This window comes from Euprymna scolopes, chromosome 5, assembly GCF_053919585.1.
Source record: "Euprymna scolopes isolate OS-2025 chromosome 5, ASM5391958v1, whole genome shotgun sequence".
NCBI classification, from domain to species: Eukaryota; Metazoa; Mollusca; class Cephalopoda; order Sepiida; family Sepiolidae; genus Euprymna; species Euprymna scolopes.
The window spans coordinates 79,947,899-79,973,273 of record NC_136486.1 but is presented as its reverse complement, the minus strand read 5'-3'; the positions used below and the strand labels follow the sequence as shown (position 1 = coordinate 79,973,273).

The following is a 25,375-nucleotide window of genomic DNA, read 5'->3' as shown; positions in this document are numbered from 1 at the left end:
TCCTCTTAGCTCAGTTGATTAGATTGCTGCGTCATTATCTAAAGGTTGTAAGTTCAAATCGTGATGCGAGATGTCTTTTTTTTTTTCAATTTTAAATTTTTAATATTGAAACCAGGTTATTCATGCCATTTTTCACGTTCACTATTTTTTTTTGTTTTTGTTTTTCAGATTTTTATAAGTTGTTCGTTTTTGTTTTTTTCCATCATATCTGCATTTTCTTTTTTGTTTTTACGATTTTAAGAAATTTTAACATCGTCTGCATTACGTTCGTTTTTTTTGGTTATTTTTTTGGGGGGGGTCCATTTTTTAAAGAAGTTTTAACATTGTTTTTTTTATAATATTTAAACAGGGTTATTACTTCACTTATTCTTTTGTTTTGATTTACCCTCCCCAACACACACACCTCTAAACACCTGGGCAACGCTGGGTACCGCTGCTAGTCTATTACATAAATCTTAGTCGTTAGTGTGTATGCCCGCTTAAAATTTTTATCTGCATCAAAACAGTGTGAATGAATGTGGTATCGTTAGAAAGAGCAATCTCTGACACATAATATCAAAAAATTAGAAAAAAAAATTGTCAACTAGAAATGTTTTCTTTGAAGGGGAGGGTTCAGGTAAAAGTCTTGGTTTCCACACTATTTGTTAATTGTGCATGCACAAACGGTTAATTCGTTGTTTCATGTTAAAAAAAATAAATTTGCAATGTCATAACATCTGGTTATCGTGGTCCAGCTGATAATGTGTTTGCTTACAAACTTAACTTTTGTGAGTTCGCGTGTACTATGCAGCATTTTTTTTTTTTTTTGCTTACAAAATTTTGCTTTCAGTTTTACTTCTGGCTGATGACACCCAAGTCCTGTTTTTTTTTTATGACCGAGCAAGCCCCTTTCCCCCTCCACACACTAATACCAACAGAAAATATTTCATTTACAGGTTTTCGCATTCAGTCAGTTCCTAAAACATTTTATTTTAATTACTTCATTTAGCTGACCTCAAGCAACACCTTGAAACTAGTTTGCATAAAAAATAAACGTTAGTTTTTTTTAAACATTTATATAATACTAGACTACCGGTGACCCGTTGGGTCAGTATGTTATATTAGCTATGGAATTCATGTATGAGCGTGACATTTGTGACGTAAAGAAAATAGTTTTTTTTGACATAACAGAAACATTTCTATGAAAGTATATTAAAATGAAAAATATAGATAGATTTCTACGAGTCGTTCTGTTTGTTATAATTGATTATTTTTGAAAAAAATATTTACAGTTACTGGATTATAAGTGGTTGGCCATACTTATAGGTAAATGTGCACTGAACAGATACCATAATACTTATAGTTAAATTCAAATTGATATTTTTTTTTTTTACATTGTTCATTTCTGTATTATGTTTAAATTATTTTTAACCCTACTCTTCCCATGTTAAATAATAATTTCGAAATAACGTTAATATTTCAGCATCCCAATTGTTCTTTTGTTTTGTTCTTTTTTGCGTTTAAATTATCCAAATAAACAATTGTTAATATTGTCTGCCTTTTTTTCATATTTTTTTTTTTTTTTTTACATTTCATTTCTGTATTACGTTTAAGTTATTTTAAACCCCACTCTTCCCAAGTTAAATAATTTTGAAATAATAACATTAATATTTCAGTGCGCATGTCATGCGTGCATATCGGAAACCAGAAAGTGGGTTACATACATCGTTACAAGGTTATTCAAGTTTTATAATTATATAGATTAGCTCCATTTGTTTCATCTTAAAAAATTTTTTGAAAATAGATTTTGAAAGTTCAATTTTATAACATTTTGTAATTAAATTAGTAACTGAATAAAAACTATAAAATTTAACTGATTTTGTTACTAGCTTAAAAAATTTTCCATCTTGATACATTTGCTGAAAATTTTAGAATGAAAAATGACTTTCTAGTCAAAAGTTTAAATGCTTCCAAATTCTTTTCAATTTTGAATGGAGTGTGATATGTATGGAGGTGAAAACTGTCGAGTGAATGTTGCAAGAAAAGAAATGACATGGTCAAGTAATGTGGATCTTAGTTGCATTGAGAGGAATATTAAATCTAAATAGTATAGGGAAATGTGCAGGAGACTTTATTAGTATTGAATGTATTGGTGACATTAAAATTAACTTTATTAGTATTGGTGACATTAAAATTAACTTTATTAGTATTAAATGTATAGTGACATTAAAAGAATGGAGGATAGTTTTTGAGTTAGTGGATGTAGAAAAGTTGAGATAGTATGTTCAGACCAAGGAAAACAGGGGAGGAAGTGATAAAGATAGGTTTAGTAGAAAGAGAGATAAATAAAGATGTTAGTTTAGAAATCAATTTCTGAAAGCCATTCAACACTTACCAGCATGTAAAATAAACATTTAATCAAATAAAATGATCTGTTAAAACTTTCAAAAATAGGTTTAGATATTTAGTTTGTTCATTTAAAAAAAATTCATTTTTAAATTATTGAAAATCAGAATCAGAAATTTCTATATTTATTATGTTTACATGAAAGCTAAGTCAAAAAAGTAAATCTAGTTGTATGAATTTAGTTTACTAGAGAATAATAAACTCTGCTTAAGCTGCGAAGGTCATTATTGGAAAATGGCTTGACATTAATAATGTTCCAAACCAGAATAAACATTACTTAAAAAACCAAAGCAAATACATTTTTGTTAAAAAAAAAAAAAAAAAAAAACATTAATCAAGGAAAAAATATTTAACTAGTCAGAATTAAATATACATTCATCTAATTGCTATTAATGATAAACTTTGAAAATTTGATATAACTAGCAATTGCAGTCCATTAGCTGTTATTGTACAACATTGACAAATTCACAGCACAATCCATTCAACTCACAATTTCTTGCTTATTTCTAGGCCAATTTTAAAAATATGTATATTGTTGGACAGGAAATAATCTTTTCCAAATATAATTTGCATGTGATTTTATCCATTGAATTATTTTTTATAGTGAGTTAATGGGATTTACTTTAGCTGAAAATGCAAAATAAATTTTTCTATGAATCAATTTTATGCATTTTTTTTTTTTTTTTTTTAAGTTAAAGAAGCTAATCTTTATCAATATTCTTGAAATAGTATAATCAATCAGAAGACACCTTAAATTACAACCAGGAAGTTCTACTTTTTAATCCAGTTCAAGTGAAAATCTGAGAGTAAATTTGACAGAAGTTCCTTAAAAAATTATAAGATAAGCAAAAAAAGTAACTGTTAATGAATAGAAATAAATGTCAGAATAATTTTGAGACCAATATATGAAATATAATCTTTAATCTCTTTGTTATTAGAGAAACAGCGCATCATGACTCGCTTTACTTTTTACACTCTGTACTCCTCAACTATAGATGTAACGCAATGCTCCTCTCTTCCAAATCTTGCAGAGTTGTTCTATATCGTTCATAGTTTACACCACTTTCTTATGTACACTCCACAATATTGTTTGATGTATTCTATTTGCATCAATGGTACCTCATACATCTGCAATGGCCACATTATCTGAAGATACAAACTAAACTGCAAACAAAAACATTTGTACTTTCCAGGTAGCTCGGTCTTATTGATTACCTTTAATTCTTCCTGTTTTTCACTGTATTTCCTTGTGTGTTTATATCATCTTAAACTTTTCACAGATTTCTTATTGTTGAGATCACTTCCCTTCCGATCATGTATCTTATTTCTTTTTCTTTACCTTTGTTATGGGTTATGCATCATGATCTTTAGCATTAATCTCATTCTTGACCAATTAATAAGTGTTCTAGTTAGTTCAATACTTCTTCCAGTCTTTCTGCATTCTTTGACTTTATAACATTATCCATAAATGCTTATAGTGGGGGTCTTAACAAGTACACTCTCACAATTTGTTCATCTCACCAACATTTCTATGATAAGTATGAACAAGATTAATGATATTGTACATCTTGCTGCAATGTTAACCAACATTATGTTGTAAAGTTAATCTTGAATTGATTATATTTCATGATCATATTCTGAACTGTCTCTGGAACCCAAAAGGACTTCATTGCATTCCAAATCATCTCACGTAGGACTGAACTATATGTGCTAGCAAGATCGAACCATATAATTGAAGGTCATTCCAAAAGTAATGTCACCTAATTTTTAACTCCTTTTTGTACTCCAAAAGTTATTTTTCTATATAGTCACCACCAATCTAAATGCATTTTTGCCAGTGATGAACGAGAGATTTAATGCTTCAGTTGTAAAAGTCAGCAACTGCAGAGGAGGTCCATTTTTTCATGACTGTAATTATCACATTGGTGTTGGGGAAATGCTGCCCCTGTAATGGACCCTTCAGAGGTCTGAATAAGTGAAAGCCAAACAGTGTCAGATCAGGACTATACAGTGTGTGAGACAGCACCATTCAACTCAACTTCATCACACATTCCACATTGACAGCGGAATGTTTCCCTTTTCTCTGGCCTTACACAGGCAATCTAGGCCTTCAGTTTTGTTACTGTTTCAACGTAACAGTCAGAGTTCACAGTCAGCTCTGGTTCCAAGAAATCTAAGAGGATAGCCACATTTCTGTCCCATGATGCACATCACTTTGCCTGTAGATGGCAGAGTCTTTAACTTTATCTTTGTTGGGCAGCGCAACTGGTGCCATCCTATCGACTGCCATTTGGACTCCAATTCATCAAATTCAATATTGTACTGATTCAATAAGTCTTCAGACATTCCATCAGTAGAGCCTTTGGTCCTGCACGAGCATTTATGGAACCCACCTATCGCACTTTGCTGTATCCTAGCATAATTGCTTATGTAAAACGGAGTGACAACGTATTTTTTGATTTGGGGTTTTTAAGAACTGGGGAAGAGTATGTAGCTTTATCTAATAATCACATTAGTAATAATAATACTCATAGCCAGATTAGTAATAATAATACTCATAGCCAGATTAGTAATAATAATACTCATAGCCAGATTAGTAATAATAATACTCATAGCCAGATTAGTAATAATAATACTCATAGCCAGATTAGTAATAATAATACTCATAGCCAGATTAGTAATAATAATACTCATAGCCAGATTAGTAATAATAATACTCATAGCCAGATTAGTAATAATAATACTCATAGCCAGATTAGTAATAATAATACTCATAGCCAGATTAGTACAGTAAATATTAAAAAGTCGCAGCAAATACACATTATATGTGAAAAAAGAATGAGAAAACCTGAGCAGTGAATAAGGTCGTAATTTCCGTGGCATATCAGAATAATGCAGTGGTAAAAATTGGCATGTTTCATAGACTTCTATTACTCATAACATTAATCAAACAGGAGTCTCTAGTAATTTAGTATTACTGAAATTATGCCTGATAAACAAAGAATCATATCTCTGATAAAAAAAAACTTGGAACACTAGAACATCTTTTTGTTTGATCAGTGTGTTTTCCCCTCACAAAATGTTCTGTAAATAATAACTTTTTCTTTAAAAATGCCTACCAAAATATAATAATTTGTTTTTTTCCCTCGTTTGTTTATTAACAAGTTTTTGTGATACTACACTTAATCTTTCCTCTCCTTGGTCAGTGATGGAGATAATATTCCAGTTATAGTACTAAAAAAAAAAAAATTGCGACCAAAACTAGCCCCCATTTTTGCAAAGCTGTTCAATCGATGCATAAAGGAGAAATGCTTCCCAACACTGAAAACACACATTAGCTTGCCCAATATTTAAAAATAGAGATCGTTTTTTTTTACATCTTAGTATAGACCAGTTAGTCTTCCGTGTGTCATAAGTTGCTTGAATCCGTGTTAAATAGAGAAATTGTCAACTACTTCAGCAAAAACAACCTACTCAGTGACAAACAATATACTTTCTGTTTAGAGATATATACAGCATATGTACTAATTTCACATGGGATCAGTGAATCTATCAATGGGGATTTCCTCTCAAGAGCAATAGCTCTTGACACATCAAAGGCATTTGATATGCTTTTAAAAAAAGCATTATTAATAATTTATTTAGACCCATCAAAAATTACTGTAGTTTTATTCATTTTGAATGAAATTGGGCCTTATAATAATTGACAGTACACTGAATGCGCACTATAAACTGATTGGAAGTAGTTTTTGGTCTAAGATGGGATTCGAAAAGCCAACGTATTCGTACAGGAAATTACATGCTCGCATACATTTTTAGTCGCGTGCAAGTCACTCCGTCGAACTGTCCGTAACACTTTTGTGCTTGGCCTTTTTGGTTAAGATCAAAGGTCTGTTAATAGATGCTGTTCTTAGCCTTTTAAGCTTTTTTGGGCCTTTTGGCCCAAATCAAAATGTATCTGTTCTTACTACATGCTGTATTTATGTTTGCAACTTTGTGATATAAAGTGGGGGATCACTTTTCTGTATTAATTTAATGTAAAATGATCATCCACTTTACAACCAGTCAGTCTCACAGCCATTCAAGTCATTTTCCAAATCATTCAAGTTGTTTTTGAAGGATTCCAGTTATTTTTTAAGCATTCAAGTCATTCTTAAGGTTATTCAATTCATCCTTAAGTTCATTAAAGTCATTCTAAGTCATTTACTTTTTATTTATTTAAGTCCTTTCAGCCCATTTTTCGGTCATTTTAGTTTATCTTTAAGAATTTCATGTCAATCTTACATTCACACATTCATTCATTACGTGAGAGCACGCGACTAATGGCTATCGGCCTTGTTACAAGGAAGTCACCACTTATTAAGGCCTGAAAGCCACTCGAGGATTGGGGGGGGGATTAATGAGTGTAAAGTGGTCAGTGAGACAACAGTGTAGTGACTGGTAGCAGTAGAAATGGGGTAGAAAAAATTTATTATTTTAGGGGACGGCTCAACAAGAACTTATTTACGTTGGACATGAAGACAACCATGTTGTAGTCAGCTGGAAAGCAGGCCACGGGCAGACAGTTCTAGGAAAGAAGCTTTGTTCATGGAAATTTGTGTTTAAATTTAGACACAGATAAAGTATGCAAGAATGTGGGGGGAACATTCCCTATTGTCAAACAGATAACCATAAACATTATTCACCACTAACAAACAAAACATCTATTTAATCACAAATTATGAAATCGCAGTCAATGTCACTATTTTTATAAATAGATATTGAAATATTTTGAAAAATTGGGAAAACTTTTCTCCAAACTTTAAAACTGAACATTTTAGAATAGAATCATTTGAAATCATTTAAATTTCTTAAAAATTAAATTAATTTTTTTGCAGTTCAATAGATATGTTATATTGTAATGGTTTGGGGTTTGACGTGTATTGGGATCCCGGATGGAAATCTCGTGTGTCGATAGCCCAGGGTTAGGAATTTCAAAAGTGAAATTCTCCTTCCAAACGCACATTGCAAAATAAAAAAATAAAAAATATGCAGCGTGCCAGTTATAACGATATCACAACCAAATGGCACTTGCCAAGGTTCGAACCAGCATTATCATCATGAAACACCTTAATGACATTCACAGTTAATAATTAGAATAAGGCAATAAGAACGACGATGACACAATCGAGGATGAACATACTAAAAATACATTAATTTATTTACATGAGTGTAATAGAGATGAATGCAAACAAAAAAAAAAAAAAAAGTAAAACAATAATGCAAATGGAGGTGCAGACAACATTACGGGTCAAGATGGGGGGGGGGGCGATAATAAAGTTTGTTCATGGGGACGCATTGTCTCTTCCCCCTCCTTTTCTTTTTTCTTTTGAATGAAAAAAAAAAAAAAAAAAAATTGAGGCACAGTTATTAATTAGAATCAGACAGTCATGTATTTCTTCTTTCTTTGCACATGGCAAAAAGTCAATTTATATATAAGCTGAATGATATTTTAGTATAGAGACATGGGAGTGGGTGGAGTGGATTGGAGTGAATGAAAATTGATAAATACTTACCTTCTTGATTATTGTCTGGTCCTGACGAGCGTCATTAACACAAATGTCTTTTCTCTTCTTCATCACCATTCTCTTTTTTTCCCCCTTTTAACATTATTCTTGACGCGTGATTTTTAGCATAGGATTCTCCATTGGAGGGATATTCATCTCCAAGAATAACATTCGGCCAAGGTATATCCAAGCTTTGAGTTGGTTCCCCTTTTTGGTGCGATGGCGATCCGCCGATCTGAGTTGAGTGGACTGTATTTCGCCTATGCGTCTTTCTACGCTGGTGTTAACCCCATTTTCTTTGGGGTACTGATTTTTAACCAGTGTTCTCTTGGCTGTTCGCAGCCCAACTACATTTCCCGCTCAAGTTTTTTTATTTCCACGTGTTCCCTTCTGAGATGGGTGGGTTGGGGTTTCTGTTTGGTTTACATCCGTTATGTTCTCCGTCTTTTCGAAAGGCGATGGGGGATAGGGTGGGGGAACTTGTCTATGACTTCCTTTGCATGGGTGAATGGAGGGAAGTTGGGGATGTGGTGTCTGCTTGGCTAATACATACTTATTATCACATGCAAGGAAGAAGGGGGGGTATAGTTTTTATAATATACATTTTCTAATTAATACATGAGAAAATTTTTTTTTTTTTTAAACATAATTTAGAATTTATTTCCATTTTTATTTATGAATTCACAATAAGTTACATATGTTTAATTGAAGAGGAAAAACTAAATACGTGTTTATTTAGATTCTACAGTTTTATATAATATTAAAATTCCAATTGATTATAATATATTTTAAGATTTCATAAAATGAAATATGGGGGGGGATTCTTATACAAAAAATAATTCACTGAATATACTTTATGTAGACTACGTTTTAAAAATAAATTAATTAAAAAGTGAAGTATTGAAAATTATGAAAATCTGACTTTTTATTAAGATTTATTAACATGTGCGCTAGCTTGTAGAAAATGGCCAGTACAAAAAAAAACCTTTAAGATGTTGATAATGAAAACATTTTTAGTCTCATCTAATAGGTTAAGAAAGTTCTTGTGGAATTTTTACTTTTGATTTTAAAGGATATATTTTCAAATAAGTTTTCATCATAATACTTTTTATATAACATTTTAAAGAGCGTTTTTCGTTCTATCTAAACATTTAAATTACAAATCATTTTAAAACAATTATTTCTTCTTTTCAGAATGTTGAATACAAGATCGAAAAAAAGCAAATTCACACAATTTTCTTATTTCAATTCAAGCTAGACCGAAAAGCTGCTGAAACAGCTCGTGATATCAATTAAGCATTATGCCCAGGAACCACTACAGAACAGACAACACAATGGTGTTTCAAGAAATTTTGTGGCAGCGATGAGTCTTGAAGATGAGAGTGATCGGATGTTGACAACGATCAATTAAGAGTCTTACTTGAAGCTGATCCACGCACAACTGTTCTTGTTTCTGAATAACAAGATATGATTTCCAGCCACTTGAGAGATTGGAAAGACAAAAAAAACTTGATAAGTTATTGCCTCACAAATTGAACAACAAAAGAAATGCCGGTAAATATGAAGAATTACTCCACCCTCAAAAATTCCTTTAAAATTGCCACTAATGTTTAAAATTCCAAGAAACAAGATATGATCACTTTATGGTCATTTTTTTTTTTTTTTGGGGGGGGGGGGGGTCGTTCCTTTTTTGGAAGGGGATATTCAATTATAGAATTTGTATAGTTTTTAACAGGTGCTTATGCAGTTTAATTAATCGTTTTAATGCAAGTAACACGCCAACATTATCTGAGTAGAACTGTTTAATATTTTACAAAAATTCTGTTCACATTTGGTGGGAGGCGGTGGAGGGACGGGGGGGGGGGGCAATACAACATCCCCCGCCTCCCATCAAATGTAAACACAATTTTTGTAAAATATTAAACAGTTCTGCTGAAAACGGTTAATTAATCTGCATAAGTGCCTGTTAAAAAACTATACAAGTTCTATAATTGAATATCCCCTCGAAAAAAGGAACGAAAAACAAACCGGCAGCTCCCCCCCCCCCAAAAAAAAATGTGACCATAAAGTGAGTACATTTCTTTATATCTTGGAAACTACTTGTTCCTTGGAATTTTAAACGTTAGTGGTAATTTTAAAGGATTTTCCGAGGGTGGAAAGAAAGCCCCCCTGCCCCCCCCAAAAAAAATCGTGGCCACAAAGTGGGTGCTCATTTTACGTTAAATTATTATAGAAAACTTTTTTTTAAAACTAATATTTCTTCATATCTTAGAAACTACTCGTTTGACAATAATTTAAAAAATTTTTGTTTTCAGCGACCCCGAAAACCTATAAGAGTGGTAATTTTAAAGGAATTTTCAAAGGTGGAGTAATTCTTCATATTTACCGAAATGCTATTATGAAGTGTCATCTTCCCTTCTTTTATGCAACAAGAATACTCGTTTCTCGACCAGATTGTGATTTGCGATAAAAAGTGGGTTCTTTACGACAACCAACAATGCTCAGCTTAATGGTTAGACGCCCACGAAGCTCCACGACACTTTCCGAAGCCAGAGTTGCACAAAAAGAAGGCCATGCTAACTGTTTGGTGGTCTCATCCATTAGTTTTTTTTTTTAATGCAAGCAAATCATTATGGCGGGGAAGTACTGTCAAGAAATGGATGAAAGCATCAGAAACTTCAACACCTAGCATCAGTCAATAGAAAAGGCCCAATTCTCCTCCACGACAATGCCTGACCGCACTTTGCTAAACCAACCCTACAGAAGTTGAATGAATTGGGTTATGAAACTGCCTCATCCGCCATACTCTCCAGACCTCTCACCTATCAAATACCACTTTTTCAAGTATCTCAACAACTTTATGAAAAATGCTTCAAAAACCTAAGTGATATCAAAAACGCCTTCAGCAACTTCATTGCCATTAGAACACAAGATTTTTACATTACTGACATAAATAAACTTGTTTTGCATTGGCAAATATGTGTTGAATCTGATGATGCTTATTTCGATCAATAAGTTTTTGTTTGAGCAGAGATATGTACATATAAATTTAAAAGGTAAAAACCACAAGAACTTTTGTCAACCTGATATATATTAATACACTTAATTGCTCCATTATCATAGTGTAGCATTACAAGCGTATGTTGTATTTTCGTGGACATCGACAATATTACATACCTAATGTGCTTCAACAAGTCATATCTTTTTTATTTGTGGGTCAATTTTTAAAAGAATTACATTGATGAAAAGAGAATAAAATAAGCATTCCAATGATGTTAATGTATTTTTCTTTTATGCTCCAAGTTAAAAATGAAAACACAGCAAAAAGGGAAACTTTTTCCAATCTTTACATTTCATACGTTACGTTTGGATACACATGCCCGGGGTCAAATTTGAATGGATATGGCTGAAATTTTACAGGCTATGTAAACATAGATGTCCATCTCTACTAGACTTTTATTCATATTTTTACGACCACAGGAAGTAAAGTTACCACCGACCAAAATTGACGAATATTTCAAAATTGGTAAGATAAATCAGTATATATCATCCATTTCCATATAGATAATAGTTTCAGAATAATTTTCATGTATAATATGTAAATATTTGATAAATATTAATTGTTCAGAAATTTCTTTAAAATGCTATCTTTTATAGAAATTACAGAATATAGAATTTAACGGGAAAATGGCTTGCTATGCGCTAAACGAAAGAAAAAACAGTTTCATTTTTTTATTCTGAGTTTGTCAATTTAAAATTTTTTTTCGAGTTTTTCAAATTTGATTTCCAAACAATACTGAGCCCAAACTATTTTGTCATTTTTACCACTTTTAGTACATGGGTTTCTGTTATGGTAAATAATTTATAACTTCTTACTTGTACTTAAGGTAGAATTGTTTTTTTAGTGGTTAAAAAAAAAAAAAAATATATATATATCTCACAAATAAAAAGGTACTCGTGCACTTACGCTAACCATACTGAAATAACATTTAGAAACCCATTCTTAACATGGGAAGGGTGTTTTGTTAACTATTCTGTACTTTCACCCAACAATTAAATAAAAAAAAGATATCATGAAACTTGAATTTAACTTTAAAATACTACTTGAAAAAAATGACATTGGGTGGGTTTCTAATAGTATTTTGTATAATTTTCTTTTTTTATTAAACTCATTGTCAAGACCATTTTTTCGAATCTGTAAAACAAAACCAATTTTTTTTAACTGAGGATATCTAAATAATTATCATACAGTTCGATAAAGAATTTCATTGTGATGCATTTTGTAAATTTTTACCTTGTTTTCACCTTTACATTTTTCTTTAAAATGACTACCTCTTATAGTTTCAGGGTATGCTGAAAACGAATATCACATTTAAATTTTTCGCAAATAAGTAGCTTTCCAGATATTAAGCAATGTCATTTATGTTATTGCTAGTGGCCATCTTGGTATGTGTGTTCATGCATAGTTTCTCGGGGTTATGTGTTTGCACGCTCCAAGATGGCCACCAGTGATACCATAAGATACCCTAAAACCTATAAACGTAATAATTTTAAATGTTAAGGTGGAAACAAGGTAAAAAATTACCGGTTTTATTTCTTTGTTTACATAGTTGAATTTTCAGTAAAACAATACAAATAACAAAAATTACCATCAACTGGTGAATATATAGTTGTTGCTTATCAGGATTCCTGGTATCTTGGTACTGTGAAAGTTACATCGAGGATTCATGTAGAGTATGATTTAGGGTTGCATCTCAGAAAATAGGGGTATTGTTGGAGACGCTCCTCCATGGGATTAATGGACTATCTCATGACGTCACTTCCTTTGGTGACGTCACTTCCAGTATAGAGTACCAGTGCCTGAAGTCTGAGTTTGGCACCCGACCAAGGCGGTCGGGTGCAGACACCCAAACATTGAGGAAGGGTATTGCTCCATCTGTTTTTGCCTATAATATATGTGAATATATGTTTCGTTCTTTAAAAATCCTATGTTCCTTCGTTCTTATTACCATTTAACCCCATAACAACTGCCGATGACGGATTTGACTTTCACACGGGTTAACTCCGAAAAAAACACACACACAAAATTCTAATTGACTTCAAAAGAACTTCAGATTTACAAGCTAAGAAGTCGGCTGGCAATTACGTTCTAAAAACAAAAGCCTAAAAACAAAAACGAACACAAAGCAAAGTTATTGACGCAATTGTAAGTAATCTTTTTGTCTCTATTTAAATTAGCAAGAACTGTAAGAAACGCATTTTTGTAATGTTTAAAAATTAATTTAGTTGCCTATTGAAAGAAAAAAAAAAAGAATAATGCTGTCCCAATTTTCACCGCGAGCACTCGTCCGCTGTTTATTCATATGTAAATTTGAACATTTTTCAAATGAAGTGAAAAGTTTTTCTTTTGCCTTTGTTTTTGCTGCTAACTTTATGCAATATTTTAACAGGAGAGAAATGCCTCCTCCTTTTCATTTTACTTGGACTAAAAGGAAATGGTTTTTTTTCATTGAGTGAAATTTTCTGAAATATTCTATTTGTAACTGTCGGTTCTAAAGTGAAAATATTTTTTTCTGATGCGTGGGGCAACCCCCCACCCCCACCCACACCAAAAAAAAAAAAAAAAAAAAAAAAGCCATTTTGCTTAACTGCCAGACAATTCCACTATTTTTATTCTTTTGCAACTGTATTGTATCAGTGCATTTTTTGTTTCGCAAGTAAAAATTTTTTTTGTCCACCCTCATATCTCTAAGGTTTTACTAAGAAGTAAGGGATAAATTGCCCTCTCTTCATATACACACACACACAAGGAAAGGACTTTTTTTTTTCTTTTTTTTTTTTTAATTGTTTTATCTCTTCTCCAGTCAAGAACGGAAATAAAAAATTTTTTCGTGCATTTGGAATAAAAGCCATTAAAAGATGGAGGATGTTAAAGCAGTATTAATACAGCTAATCAAGGCTCAGATGGACCAGCAGCAGAAACAGTAGGGACAACAGTTTTGTTTTTTCCCAAAGTACAATATGGAACACTATAGAAAAGTTCAACTACCAACCGGAGTTGGATGGAGATACGAGGACCTATTCACCAGTGGATTGTCAAGAGTGAAGCAACACTAAGAAAGTTTGTCTACTTTTGAGGAAATTAGGGACCACAGAACATAGCAAGTTTGTGCATTATATTCTCCCCAGGATTGGTTGGTTGGTTGTTTTACGGCATATCAGCCTTTTTCAGGTTATTTAATGCCGAATCTAGTTATTTTGAGGAACGATTTTTAATGGAGCATATATTTTTTAAGTCAGATTCTATTTAACCCATAGTTGGGACCCTAACAGGTACTACCACTCTGGGTCAGAGTGGACCTGGGAACAATGGTAATTAAAGGGTTGCTCCACACTCCCCAAAGCCCACAAGCTGGGGCCTCACCACTGGATATAGTTTAAGGTCATATCCAGGACCCCCATTGAGGGACTTTTACCCTCTGCGGGGGGCAGTCGGCGTATTCTAATGCCTCACCAACAGGGCCCCCTCCCCAGGAAGACGAGCGAATTGGAATTTTCTGAAGCAGTCAAACTTTTATCAAAACTTTTCAGCTCGAATTCTATGCTCTTTCATAGAAGATGGAAGTGCTTTAACCTGTAAAAAGCGAGGACGACGATTACCTAACCTTCGCGTCCATAGTAAATAAACACTGCAATGATTTCCGTCTATCTGACTTATCGGCAAATGACTTTAATTTTTGCGCAGGGTCTAGTCTCATCCAAAAACGCTGAGATTAGACATGTTCTCTCTAGACTTGAGAGCGAACAGGGCCTCACCCTCCAGAAGCTGGCAAAGGACTGTCAACGGGTAGTCTGTGTAAGGAACAACTTGGGACAAGTCGAGGAGTCACACGCAACATTCATTAGAAGGCCGACCTTCAGGCAAGAAAAATACTCACCCCGAAAAAGCAAAGCTGAAAGTAAGAAAACTCAGGCTACACCTAATAAGTACCACCCAGTCACCTGGATCCCCTACAAGCCCGTGCTATCGCTGCGGTGGAAAACATTGGTTGAGTCAATGTTTTTTTACAGAGATAAGTACTGCAACGAATGTGGCAGGAAGGGCTACAAAGTGACCCAGTGCAGGACAGTGGTCGCTCCGTAATAGAAAGGTTACCGAGCCATTGATGGTAAACCCTAAAAGGAAGAGGTACTGACAGCTTTTACAAACAAAAAGCTTGGGAGGGGGGGTGGAGATGCCTCTCCATGGGATTAATGGACTATCTCATGACATCACTTCCTTTGATGACGTCACTTCCGGGATCGAGTACCGGTGCCCGGAGTCTGAGTTTGGCACGCAACCAAGGCGGTCGGAAAGGTATTGCTCCACCTGCTTTTGCCTGTAATATATGTGAATACATGTTCGTTCTTAAAAGTCCTGTGTTCCTTTGTTCTTATTACCATTTAACACCATAACAGGTGTATTTTGGGCCAGATAGAGGATTTAACAAAATTGAAAATTGGACTGGTCCCAAAATGCATAAGTTCTGGTCGACTATGGGAATTTCCATCTTTTACAGAAATTCAAAATCTATATGAAAAATTTTGAGATTTATTTCCGAGATTAATTCATACCTACTCAATTTTTTTTTTCTTTGAGGGGGAATAGTAAATACTGGCCATGAATGCTCTTTAGGCATTTGAAAGCCTAAAGAGCATTCATGGCCAGTAAGCTCTCCTTTGGTGGGGAGGCAGGTAAATACCTACTCTCAATAGAGTTATATTTAAATACCACTATAATACTTAGTTTTGTTTATGAATAGACACCCACTGTATGATACCATGCGCCAGTTAAAAAAATTTAAATTTGTACATCTGAATTTATAATTCATGGCTTATGGTAAAGAGATACATCAAATTTGACTGCATAATCAGAAAGAGCACACAATTTTATATAAGGGTACCAAGTTTCATGAGAACAGCTTGAAAAAAATTAATTGGCGAAATTACCGAATTTCTTGAAATGTGGTCCGTAATTTAGCCCACTTTTTCTAAAGAAAAATGTCCAAGGAAAAGCCTAAATTTTGGCACTTAAAATTCTCGTAACTTTTGAACTACTGATGGTATTTGCATAATTCAAACGGTTTTAAGCATATTTTACATAGCTCTTTTCATGCAAGTTGATAAAATAATTATCTAAAAAGAAAAAAAATCAACTTGTAATGCTACATAGCGATATCTTTTAGAATGAAAATGGAATTTCTTCTATATATAGAAAAGCGAAAATGTATGTATGTATGTATGTATGTATGAAGAGGCCCAGTGGATCGGTGATATTATCAATGCAAATAAAAATAAAAGAGAAATACCAGAGCCAGAAATAACGCCAGATAAAATAAGATCAAAGCTGGCACGAGCTTCAAATCACAAGAAACCTGGCATCGACAACATATCTAACTTCTGGTTAAAACAGCTAACAGCATTGCATGATCATTATAGCAGATGTTTCACCAGAATGTTGAAAGCTTATGAAACGACACCATCATGGCTATTAAAAGGCGATACAAGCTTAATAGTTAAAAGCACAGAAACCAAAAACCCATCGCCCAATATGCTGCCTAACCACGACTTACAAGCTATTCACTGGATTGATAGCTGACAGCATTTATGACTATCTTTCATCCGGAGATTATCTTGAGGAGGAACAAACAGGATGCAGGAAAAACTGCCTTGGCACCAAAGATCAATTGCTCATCAACAAGACCATTTTGGAAGATTGCAGGAAAAGAAAAAGAAATCTAAATATGGCTTGGATAGATTATCAGAAAGCATTTGATAGTGTACCCCATTTGTGGATACTAAAATGTCTCAAATTATACAAGATCCACGCGAGCATACGAGAAATTATAGCTGCCAAAGAGCATACGAGAAATTATAGCTGCCCAAATGAAGGAGTGGCAAACATCCATTACCTTAAACCATAGCGGGGGAAGGATATCCATTCCAAATAAAAAAATAAAAAAAGGAATCTTCCAAGGAGACAGTTTATCTCCTCTATTATTTTGCTTAGCAATTGATCCTCTAAGTAAGCTCCTAAAGAACTGCCAAGCTGCTTATAATCTAAGCTACAGCCGCCAAAGAGAATCCTCCAAGGTAATAAATCATTTATTTTTCATGGATGATCTTAAGCTGTATGCTAGCTCGGATAAGGATTTAGACCATCTACTAAAAATTGTCCACACTTTTTCCAATGACATCAAAATGAAACTGGGGCTGGATAAGTGTGCTAAGTGTACTCTGAAAGCTGGCAAGAAGATATCCACTGAAAACATTCAGTACAATGAAAATAGTGTAATCAGAGAACTGGATGAACAGGAAACATACAAATACCTCGGCATTGATGAAAATGAGTCCATCCAGCATTCCAAGATGAGAGAGAAACTAAGCCAAGAATATTTACGCCGAGTAAGAAAAATCTGCAAAACTGAAATCACAAACAAGAACAAAGTTACGGCAATTAACCAACTTGCCATGCCAGTACTAACATATAGTTTTGGCATTATTGACTGGCCTCAGAAAGACATCAATTGGCTTGACACAAAGACAAGGAAAATGTTAACCTTGTACAGAGTTATTTATCGAAACCAGTGCATGCCTCGTTTGTACCTACCCAGGCGAGAAGGAGGTATGGGACTCTCGGAAGTCAATCATCAACACAGAGCCACAATCGTCAGCATAGGTCAGTACATAATAAGTTCCTGTAATCCAAAGCTAATGAAAATTAAAGACCATTATGAGAACCGAGCAAGTAGTACAACATCTATAACACAACTTGCCACTCATTTTGGAAAGGATTGCCTTACAAATGATGCTGAGAACCCAAACAAGCCTGCCACTGACATAGCCCAGAAAACTCGGAAAAAATACACTAGCCAGTTCCATAGTGTTAAAACAGAAGAATGGACCAACCATAAACGGGCAAAATATCTACCGATTGAACTATCCCAAGAATATATCGATAGGGATGGTTCCCTGGACTGGCTCAAAAGAGGATCCCTCCATTACGACAAAGAGAGGTTGATATTGGCTGCACAAGACCAGGGCCTCATGACGAACGCATTCAAAAAGATGAGTGGTCTAAGCAACAATAATAAATGCAGGTTCTGTAGCACTGAGGTTGAGAGTGTGGGCCACCTTATTTCTAGTTGCAAGGTCCTACTTGGAGATGGTTATTATACAGATCGCCATAACGGAGTTTGCAAATACCTTCACTGGAAGATATGTAAGAAACTCAACATTCAGTGTAGTAAAAAATCCTGGGAACATATACCCGAACGAACAGTTGGGAATGACAACTACATCATTCACTATGACTACATAATCCCGACTGGTACATATCTTGAAAACGCAGCTGTCAAACCAGATATAGTGATTTGGGACAGAGCAAACAAAAAAGCAACCATAATAGAGGTCAGTGTACCCAAGTATACAGGGCTTAACAGAGCTGAGAGGGAAAAAATAACAAAGTATCAAGGACTTATGTATGATATGAAACGAAATTGGAAATTAAAAGACGTTTCAATTATACCAGTCATCATAGGAGCAACTGGGCTTATGAAAAAGAACTTTAAAAAGTACATAGCAAGCATACCCGGTGAACCAAGTGCAAGTGAAATACAAACGATTGCACTGAAAGGGACGGCTAGAATCCTGAAAAGATCTCTTGGTTGGACTCACTAAAATAGAGGTAAATGTCAGATATCTGGTTGGATGTCCCATCCCCTAGAAGAAAAAGTTTAAGAATTATGTGCAAAAGAAGAACCACATACTTCACAAGTATGTGGTTTGTCTCTTTTTTTATGTATGTATGTATGTATGTTTGTGTGTCTGCTAAAATCTTTTGACCGACGGAACAAAAATTCACAAACTTCGTATCATATTAAAGCCCCACCCTCCGGACGACAAATATCGAAAAATTAGCCCAAAAGGACCATCAGAAGTGCGTCAACTGATCGATTTTCTGCAGGGGGGGGGGTCCCCCAAAAAAGTTGCATTTTAATGTTAAACATTACATATTTTCAAATCGATTTATAACGGCGCCAACTCTTCTACATAAAGTATACACAGGGCCGTTTATTTTGGGTCAACTTGTATTTAAAACCCGCTGAATCATGCCACGTGATCTTGACGTCAGCAAGCTCTAATGGCAGTCTGAACTTTAAAAAAACATGTTATTGGTAAAAAAAAATTTAACCCTTACACAAGCTAAACTATGAACTTCTACGCTATGGCAACGTTACCAAAGTTATTAGCACATTCAAAATAGTTAGATACGATAGTTAAACGAAAAATAACAAGCCAAAAATGTGAAGTAAAAAAAAAAAAAAAATATGCTTACAAAAAATATTAACGATCGAAGTTTTTACAAAAAAAAAACAGCCAGACGCCATTTTCTTTTTTAGTAACAGTCTTTAGAGTAAGGAAGACGAAGAGAGAGAGAGAGACAGATAGAGAGAGATGTCTAGACAGGAAACGAAATACGTAATTTAATAAAAAATAAAATACTGCTACGTCATCTCGTAACGCTCCCGCGATGACCTCATTTAGTGGCTATCTGTCAATTAAACTTCTTTCACTCGCTTTATAAGCCTTATTTTTTAACACTATAATCAATTCCTTTTACTCTTGGCCGAGATAGTTAAGTGGTTGGAGCTAGTTTCAGCTCCGCGTTCCGGGTTCAATCCAGCCTCATGACCAAAACTATTTTTTTTTCTTTTACATCTTTAGACACGCAGGCAACATTTCTTTAATCTTTTTTTAATTTACTCCCCCCCCCCCATACACAGAGCGTTTTTTTTTTTTCGCTGTTTTTTTTTTTTTTTTGGATTTGGTTTTTCCGATTTTTTTAACATCGTTTCAGGGTTATTACTTATATACACCATACACACACCTAAAAACACCCGGGCAACGCCAGGTACACAGTGGGCCCAGAGGTGGAAATAGCCAAAATAAAAAAGTCTCAACAAAGATTTTTACAGGCTATAAACGTCATCTCCATCCAATTTCTGAATCAACCAAAAAAAAAAAATTAGGTCTCTAGCACATCGTGGAGATTCTATCGCAATTTGAAATCATGCCAAATTCGGTCACGCGTCGCGTCGCGGAACGATATGACTACGGCAAAGCTAAAAATTGGTAAAAATTGCTGATCGGTTCAGATTACGAATTTCCTATGGTAGAAGAGGCAAAATACTTATGATCGTATCATCAATTGACTAATATACCTTTAGATATGTGATTTAGGCCATTCAAACTATATTTAATGATAAAAATCCAAATTTTGGCCAAAAAATTATCCAAAATTAGCAAAAAATGACTGAAAATAGCCATATTTTTTGCAAAAAGTGCACAATAATTTATGAATAATCGCTGATAGTGACATACTAAACCATATATGTTTTGAAAAATTTAGGATGAGGTGGTTTAAAAAATGTTCAGTTTGACTTGTCACTATTAGCGGTTTGAATACGATTTATTGTTGAAAAATTACCTTGAAATTCAATTTATCTATATTTGGAGCCAAATTGGCGAAACAAGGTTTTTCGACAATTTTGAAATTCACATTGTTTAAGAACAAGACAAGGTTTTTGAGTTCTGTAAAAAAAATGGTATCTTTCCTCCATTGAGCTCTTTCCAGTGAATTCCATAGGAAATAGCTAACATTCAATTTTGTGTTCTTTGTGTTGATTGTGATAATTTAGTTTAATCAACTTGCCTGCATTTAGAATTAGGATCATAGATCATTAGCAAGGGGAGATAACGTGGCATTATCTAGTGTTAGTATAATGTTGTTTCATGCTTTATCAATATCATCTTGTAATTGATTATCTGTATATCTCTATCAACAGATCAAAGATGGCATCCATTGTAGATGATGATCGCACAGCTGTTTCTGAGTACCACGTTTTCCAGTCAATCATTGATGTGGCTTCTCAGATCAGCAGAAACAAATCTCCTGAGTATAAAAAATGTCTGCAACATTTCATGGACACGTATGGTATTAAGGAGTGTGAAGAAGTGACAACATTCTTTATGACAGGTTGGAAGCGTTTCGGGCGTTTGAAAAATGCTAAAGTGGGAACCGCTAAAATCCTCGAGCAGGCTTCAAAATTAACCGACTTCGAAAGAAAGTGTCCACCTTCAGTAGAACCACAAAAGAAACGCAGGAAAAGTTTTGTTGATTTGGGCTCCTGGATGCAGAAGGAAAGAACTGAATCTCTTCTTCAACACATCAGTGACTATGTCCAACAAGAATGCCCTGTATTGAGTGTCACCCAGCTACTTGGATATCTGATTCATAGAATTAACATTCAGTCCGAGAAGAAGATTGCCAAAGTCGGTCATGAGATCTTTACTTCCAGCATCACGAACGCACGCTCCTTTGAAGTGGACGAGGCTATCACTATTATGCACTCGCTGACACTTAGCAGGGACCAGATGAGGAAGATGAGAAACTTATTGGCTGCCAAAGGAATTTACTTTCCTACTAGTAATGAGTTGTTAGAGGGAAGAAAGAAACTCCGTCCAGTTATTTCTCCTGTTCTCAACGACAGGAGTCCAGGTCCAGTACATAGATGTGGTTAAGATGACAATTTCATCGATTCTTGGTTTGGTTCCACCTGAAGAGATAGAGAAGAAGGATGGTATCCTGGAAATGGTCTTCAAAGATGGTTGCGATGGTGCAGGTCAGCAGGTTGTGTGGAACTCTACAAATATGCTTGATGCTGAAGAAAACATGTTCCAGTATGGTATTACACCGTTTAAACTCCAACAACGATTCAATGATAACACTACAAAGATTCTTTGGCAGAACCTCGCTCCTAACAACTGCAGGTCTCTACGTCCTCTCTTCTTGATAAGAGAAAAAGAAACAGACGAGGACCTTTTGAACTTCGTGATTCCATCTACCGATACTGCTCGAGCTCAACTGTTGTCAGAAGGAGTTTGCCTTACTGTCGGTGACCAAGGGTTTGATGTGAAGGTCATCATTCATGACACCATGAAAGATCTGAAGTTCAAAAAGCTCATCTCTGGTCTGGGTGGAGCTGACTGCATCCTGTGCAAGTCAAAACAGGCAGATTGGACAAAGAGAGAGAAAGTTTTGGAAGGTTTCCCGATTAACAGGTCGGCAGAAAACACCCTAAAACTGTACAATCAACTTGTGGAAGAGGACGGTACCATCACAACCAAAAGTGGAGATTTCGAAACACGTGAAGGACTTACCCAACAACCACTAATTACATCTGATCAATCAAGCATCACTGTTACACACTCATATATCAATGGAACAACATGGTTTCTAAAGGTTCTCTATCGATGTAACTGACTATCAACACTGGGTTGAACATGCTGATCCGCGAGGAGAGCCCATTCGACGTGCAAAAGATCGAGTTCTCGAAGCCATCTACACTGAAACTGGTCTGTATCTTGACAAGGTCAATACTGCAGGAGGTAAAGGAGGCACTTCAACGAATGGACCCCAGGGTAGAAGATTCTTTTCTGAGGAAGTCATTGATGTTATTGAAAATCTGGTTGAAGATAAACACCGGGAAAACCTGATGCTTCTCCACCGACAACTTTCGACTGTTTTGTCCATTGTTTCGTGTACACGTAAAATTGATGTAATCAAATTCAAAGCTCTCTGCGATGAAACCTCTCTCCATCTATGTGACAATTTCCCATGGGTATTGATTAATCACACTCTACATGGCACCCTTCAGCACTCTGCTGAACTGATAACTCTGAATGATGGCTATGGTCTTGGTGCTCTCTCAGAAGAATGCCTGGAGTCCAACAACAAGGACATTCGGAACTTCTTACAATTTCGGACACAAAATACTGACCCAATCCAACAATTGACAGATGCCATGGCTCGACTTCTGGAACGTTCAGATCCACGAATAAACAGCATAGCAACACAGTTTCAGCCAAAGAAGTTCTGCACTGAATGTGGCGGTACTGACCACACAATTCGCTCGCACAGTTGACTGTTCAGTCTGCCTAAGAAGTGGTATGCGAGTGTCATCGAAGACATTCTTCTTGATTAGTCTATGTTGATCATTGATTTCTTGTTAGTTTATTTGTCATTCAGTTTATACTTATATGCTAGTGTTGGTTACTTGAATGCTTAGAATTGACAAAAAATGGATTGCACTTTGCAATTACAATCATCTCATTAAATCCTATTTAATAACTATTGTTCATTCTGGTCCGGGGAATCTGATCAACAAATAAGCCAAATTTTCATCAATCCTACCCTAAAATTGACAAGAATGTGATCCGCCTAGCTCTTATCTAATAAAAATTTTGGAATCCTCATAAAATTACTGAGAAAACAAAAAAAAAATTAACCCTCTAGCACTTCAGGAAGTCGTTTTATAACAAATTCAAGGTCGGAGAAAAATCTGGTTTTTATCCTCCGTCGTCCGCGACAAGCGTTGGCTCGGAAATCCTCATTTTCCCCATGAAAGGGCTCAAATGGTAATATAAATGGATTAAAAATGATTTCAGTAGGCCCAATTTACCATCTATATCCCTAAAAACTAATTTAACCCTATTAAAACATAGTCAGAACAACTTCCATTCCTATTTCCAAACTTTGGCCATCTGGGCCCAGTGTGGGGTACCCCCCCGCTAGTTCTATTATAAATGCTTAATAAATGAAGGAAATAAAATGCAGTGTATAACACATTACTGTTACTTTTCGTCTTAGGATAAATTTTTGTGTTTTAACTTATGGGTTTTCTTACAAATAAATGTAGTTTAACCCCATTGAGTTAAGATGACTGATCAAAACAAAACTATAACCAAAGGCAAGAATAAATTACTTTTATTACTTAAATGGATAAGTTTTGTGTTTTAACTTATTTTTTACATTTTTCTTACAAATAAATTACTGTTGCGAAAAAAATTCTTAAATAAAAAAATAATATACTTGTACAAAATTCTAACCATATGAAAAAACAAAGATGATGGAAAGAAAAAGTTGTACAAAGAAAAAAAAAAAAAAATCACAGGAATAGTTTTATTTTTAAATTAGAAATAAGGTACGTAAAAATTTTTAGTAGTGCTCTGGTTACCTTTTTAATTTCAAGGATTTGATACTTTTTTTTTTTTTAGTAACCCTCCAGAGCCCCTCACCCCAGTTTTATTTTTCACTGATCACTAAAAAAATAATTTCTCGTCAGGGTGGGGATGGGGAATTTAGTTTTAGTAGTGTTCTAGGTCTCCTTACTTTTATTTAGTACTTTTAGTAGTGAACTAGAAGGCAATCAAGTTTTTATTTTTTCACTGCTTACTCAAAAATATTTCTCTTCTAGGGGAGCAAAAATTTGATTTTAATAGTGCTCTGGAGGTCTGCTTAATTTTATTCAGCGCTTTCACTAGTGCTCTGAATGCCCCCCCCCCCAAGTTTTATTTATTTCACTATTTAAACAAAATAGATTAGGACATCATTCACTGGTAGCCCTCACAATATGCACCAAAATTTTAATGATGCAATATGGCAACCTTAAATATGGCATAACATACACATGTAACCCTAAATGCCCTGAAATCATAAGTTATGCAAAAATGAAACTCCTGAGAATAGACTTAATTGCCAGAGTGTACAATTTGCAACCGCAAGAACTCTTGAGTGAAATAAAGGACAAACATCTTCGGTGTTCCAGCAACATATATTTATGTTGATGAATTTCAGAAGAGAGTTTCTCACTACCACATGTTCATAGTTTTAAGAAATGAAAATAAACCAAGGAACAAAATGATACTGATAGATTAGGTAGTGCCGAAATTTCTGATATCAACGACGACTCCGTTTTTTTTTTTTGTTTTTTTTTTTTTACATAATTTTATCAAGAAATTTATGATTCATGGACCAATGCTGCTTCAATTGAATGCTGATGCATTTTTAACTTATAATCGCAGAGTCCATCTTTATTAATATATTTTTGAGAAGTATGACTATGTATCCAAGTTTTAAATACAATTTATGAGGAGGCATTCCAGATGAAGGAATTCAGGTTGATAACCCATAGCTTTCACAGGATCTGTATTTTATCTGTGCTGTAATATACTCACCTATCACCAGGAAGTTGATTTTAAAACCTCTTCATTGATTAATAAGCAATCAGAATTTGAGAAAATTATCCTGTTTCTTTGATCATGCTGCGATATATTTTTTAAAATATCATCAACCAATGATGTGTGGCACAGCTATATCATCATTAGACTGACTTAGATATTCCATAAGATTTACTGTTCTATTTTTAAAATTTAGTATCCATGAGGCAAATTTACTTTCATTTGGTGTTGCTTTAATATTTTGACACAAACTATATTGTTTAAAATGAAGCCAGAATTCTTAATGCAGATTTCAATTATTTCCTCATGATTTCCCCTTGATA

At 34.5% G+C, this 25,375-nt stretch overlaps 1 protein-coding gene across 3 annotated transcripts in view; it reads right to left on the bottom strand.

The window, feature by feature from the left end:
• The window catches only part of LOC145276880 (ubiquitin-conjugating enzyme E2 R2-like), a 168,986-nt gene that overhangs the window by 127,722 nt on the left and 15,889 nt on the right, over positions 1 to 25,375 (bottom strand). Inside the window, exon 1 of one of the 3 annotated variants that reach the window (XM_080128304.1) lies at positions 7,941 to 8,197. The exons of the other annotated variants lie outside the window; for them this stretch is intronic. Within the exon in view, the coding sequence (XP_079984430.1) occupies positions 7,941 to 8,009 (69 nt within the window). The 5' untranslated portion in view covers positions 8,010 to 8,197. Of the gene's footprint in view, positions 1 to 7,940; positions 8,198 to 25,375 lie in introns of those variants that run through there. 3 annotated transcript variants of the gene reach the window in all.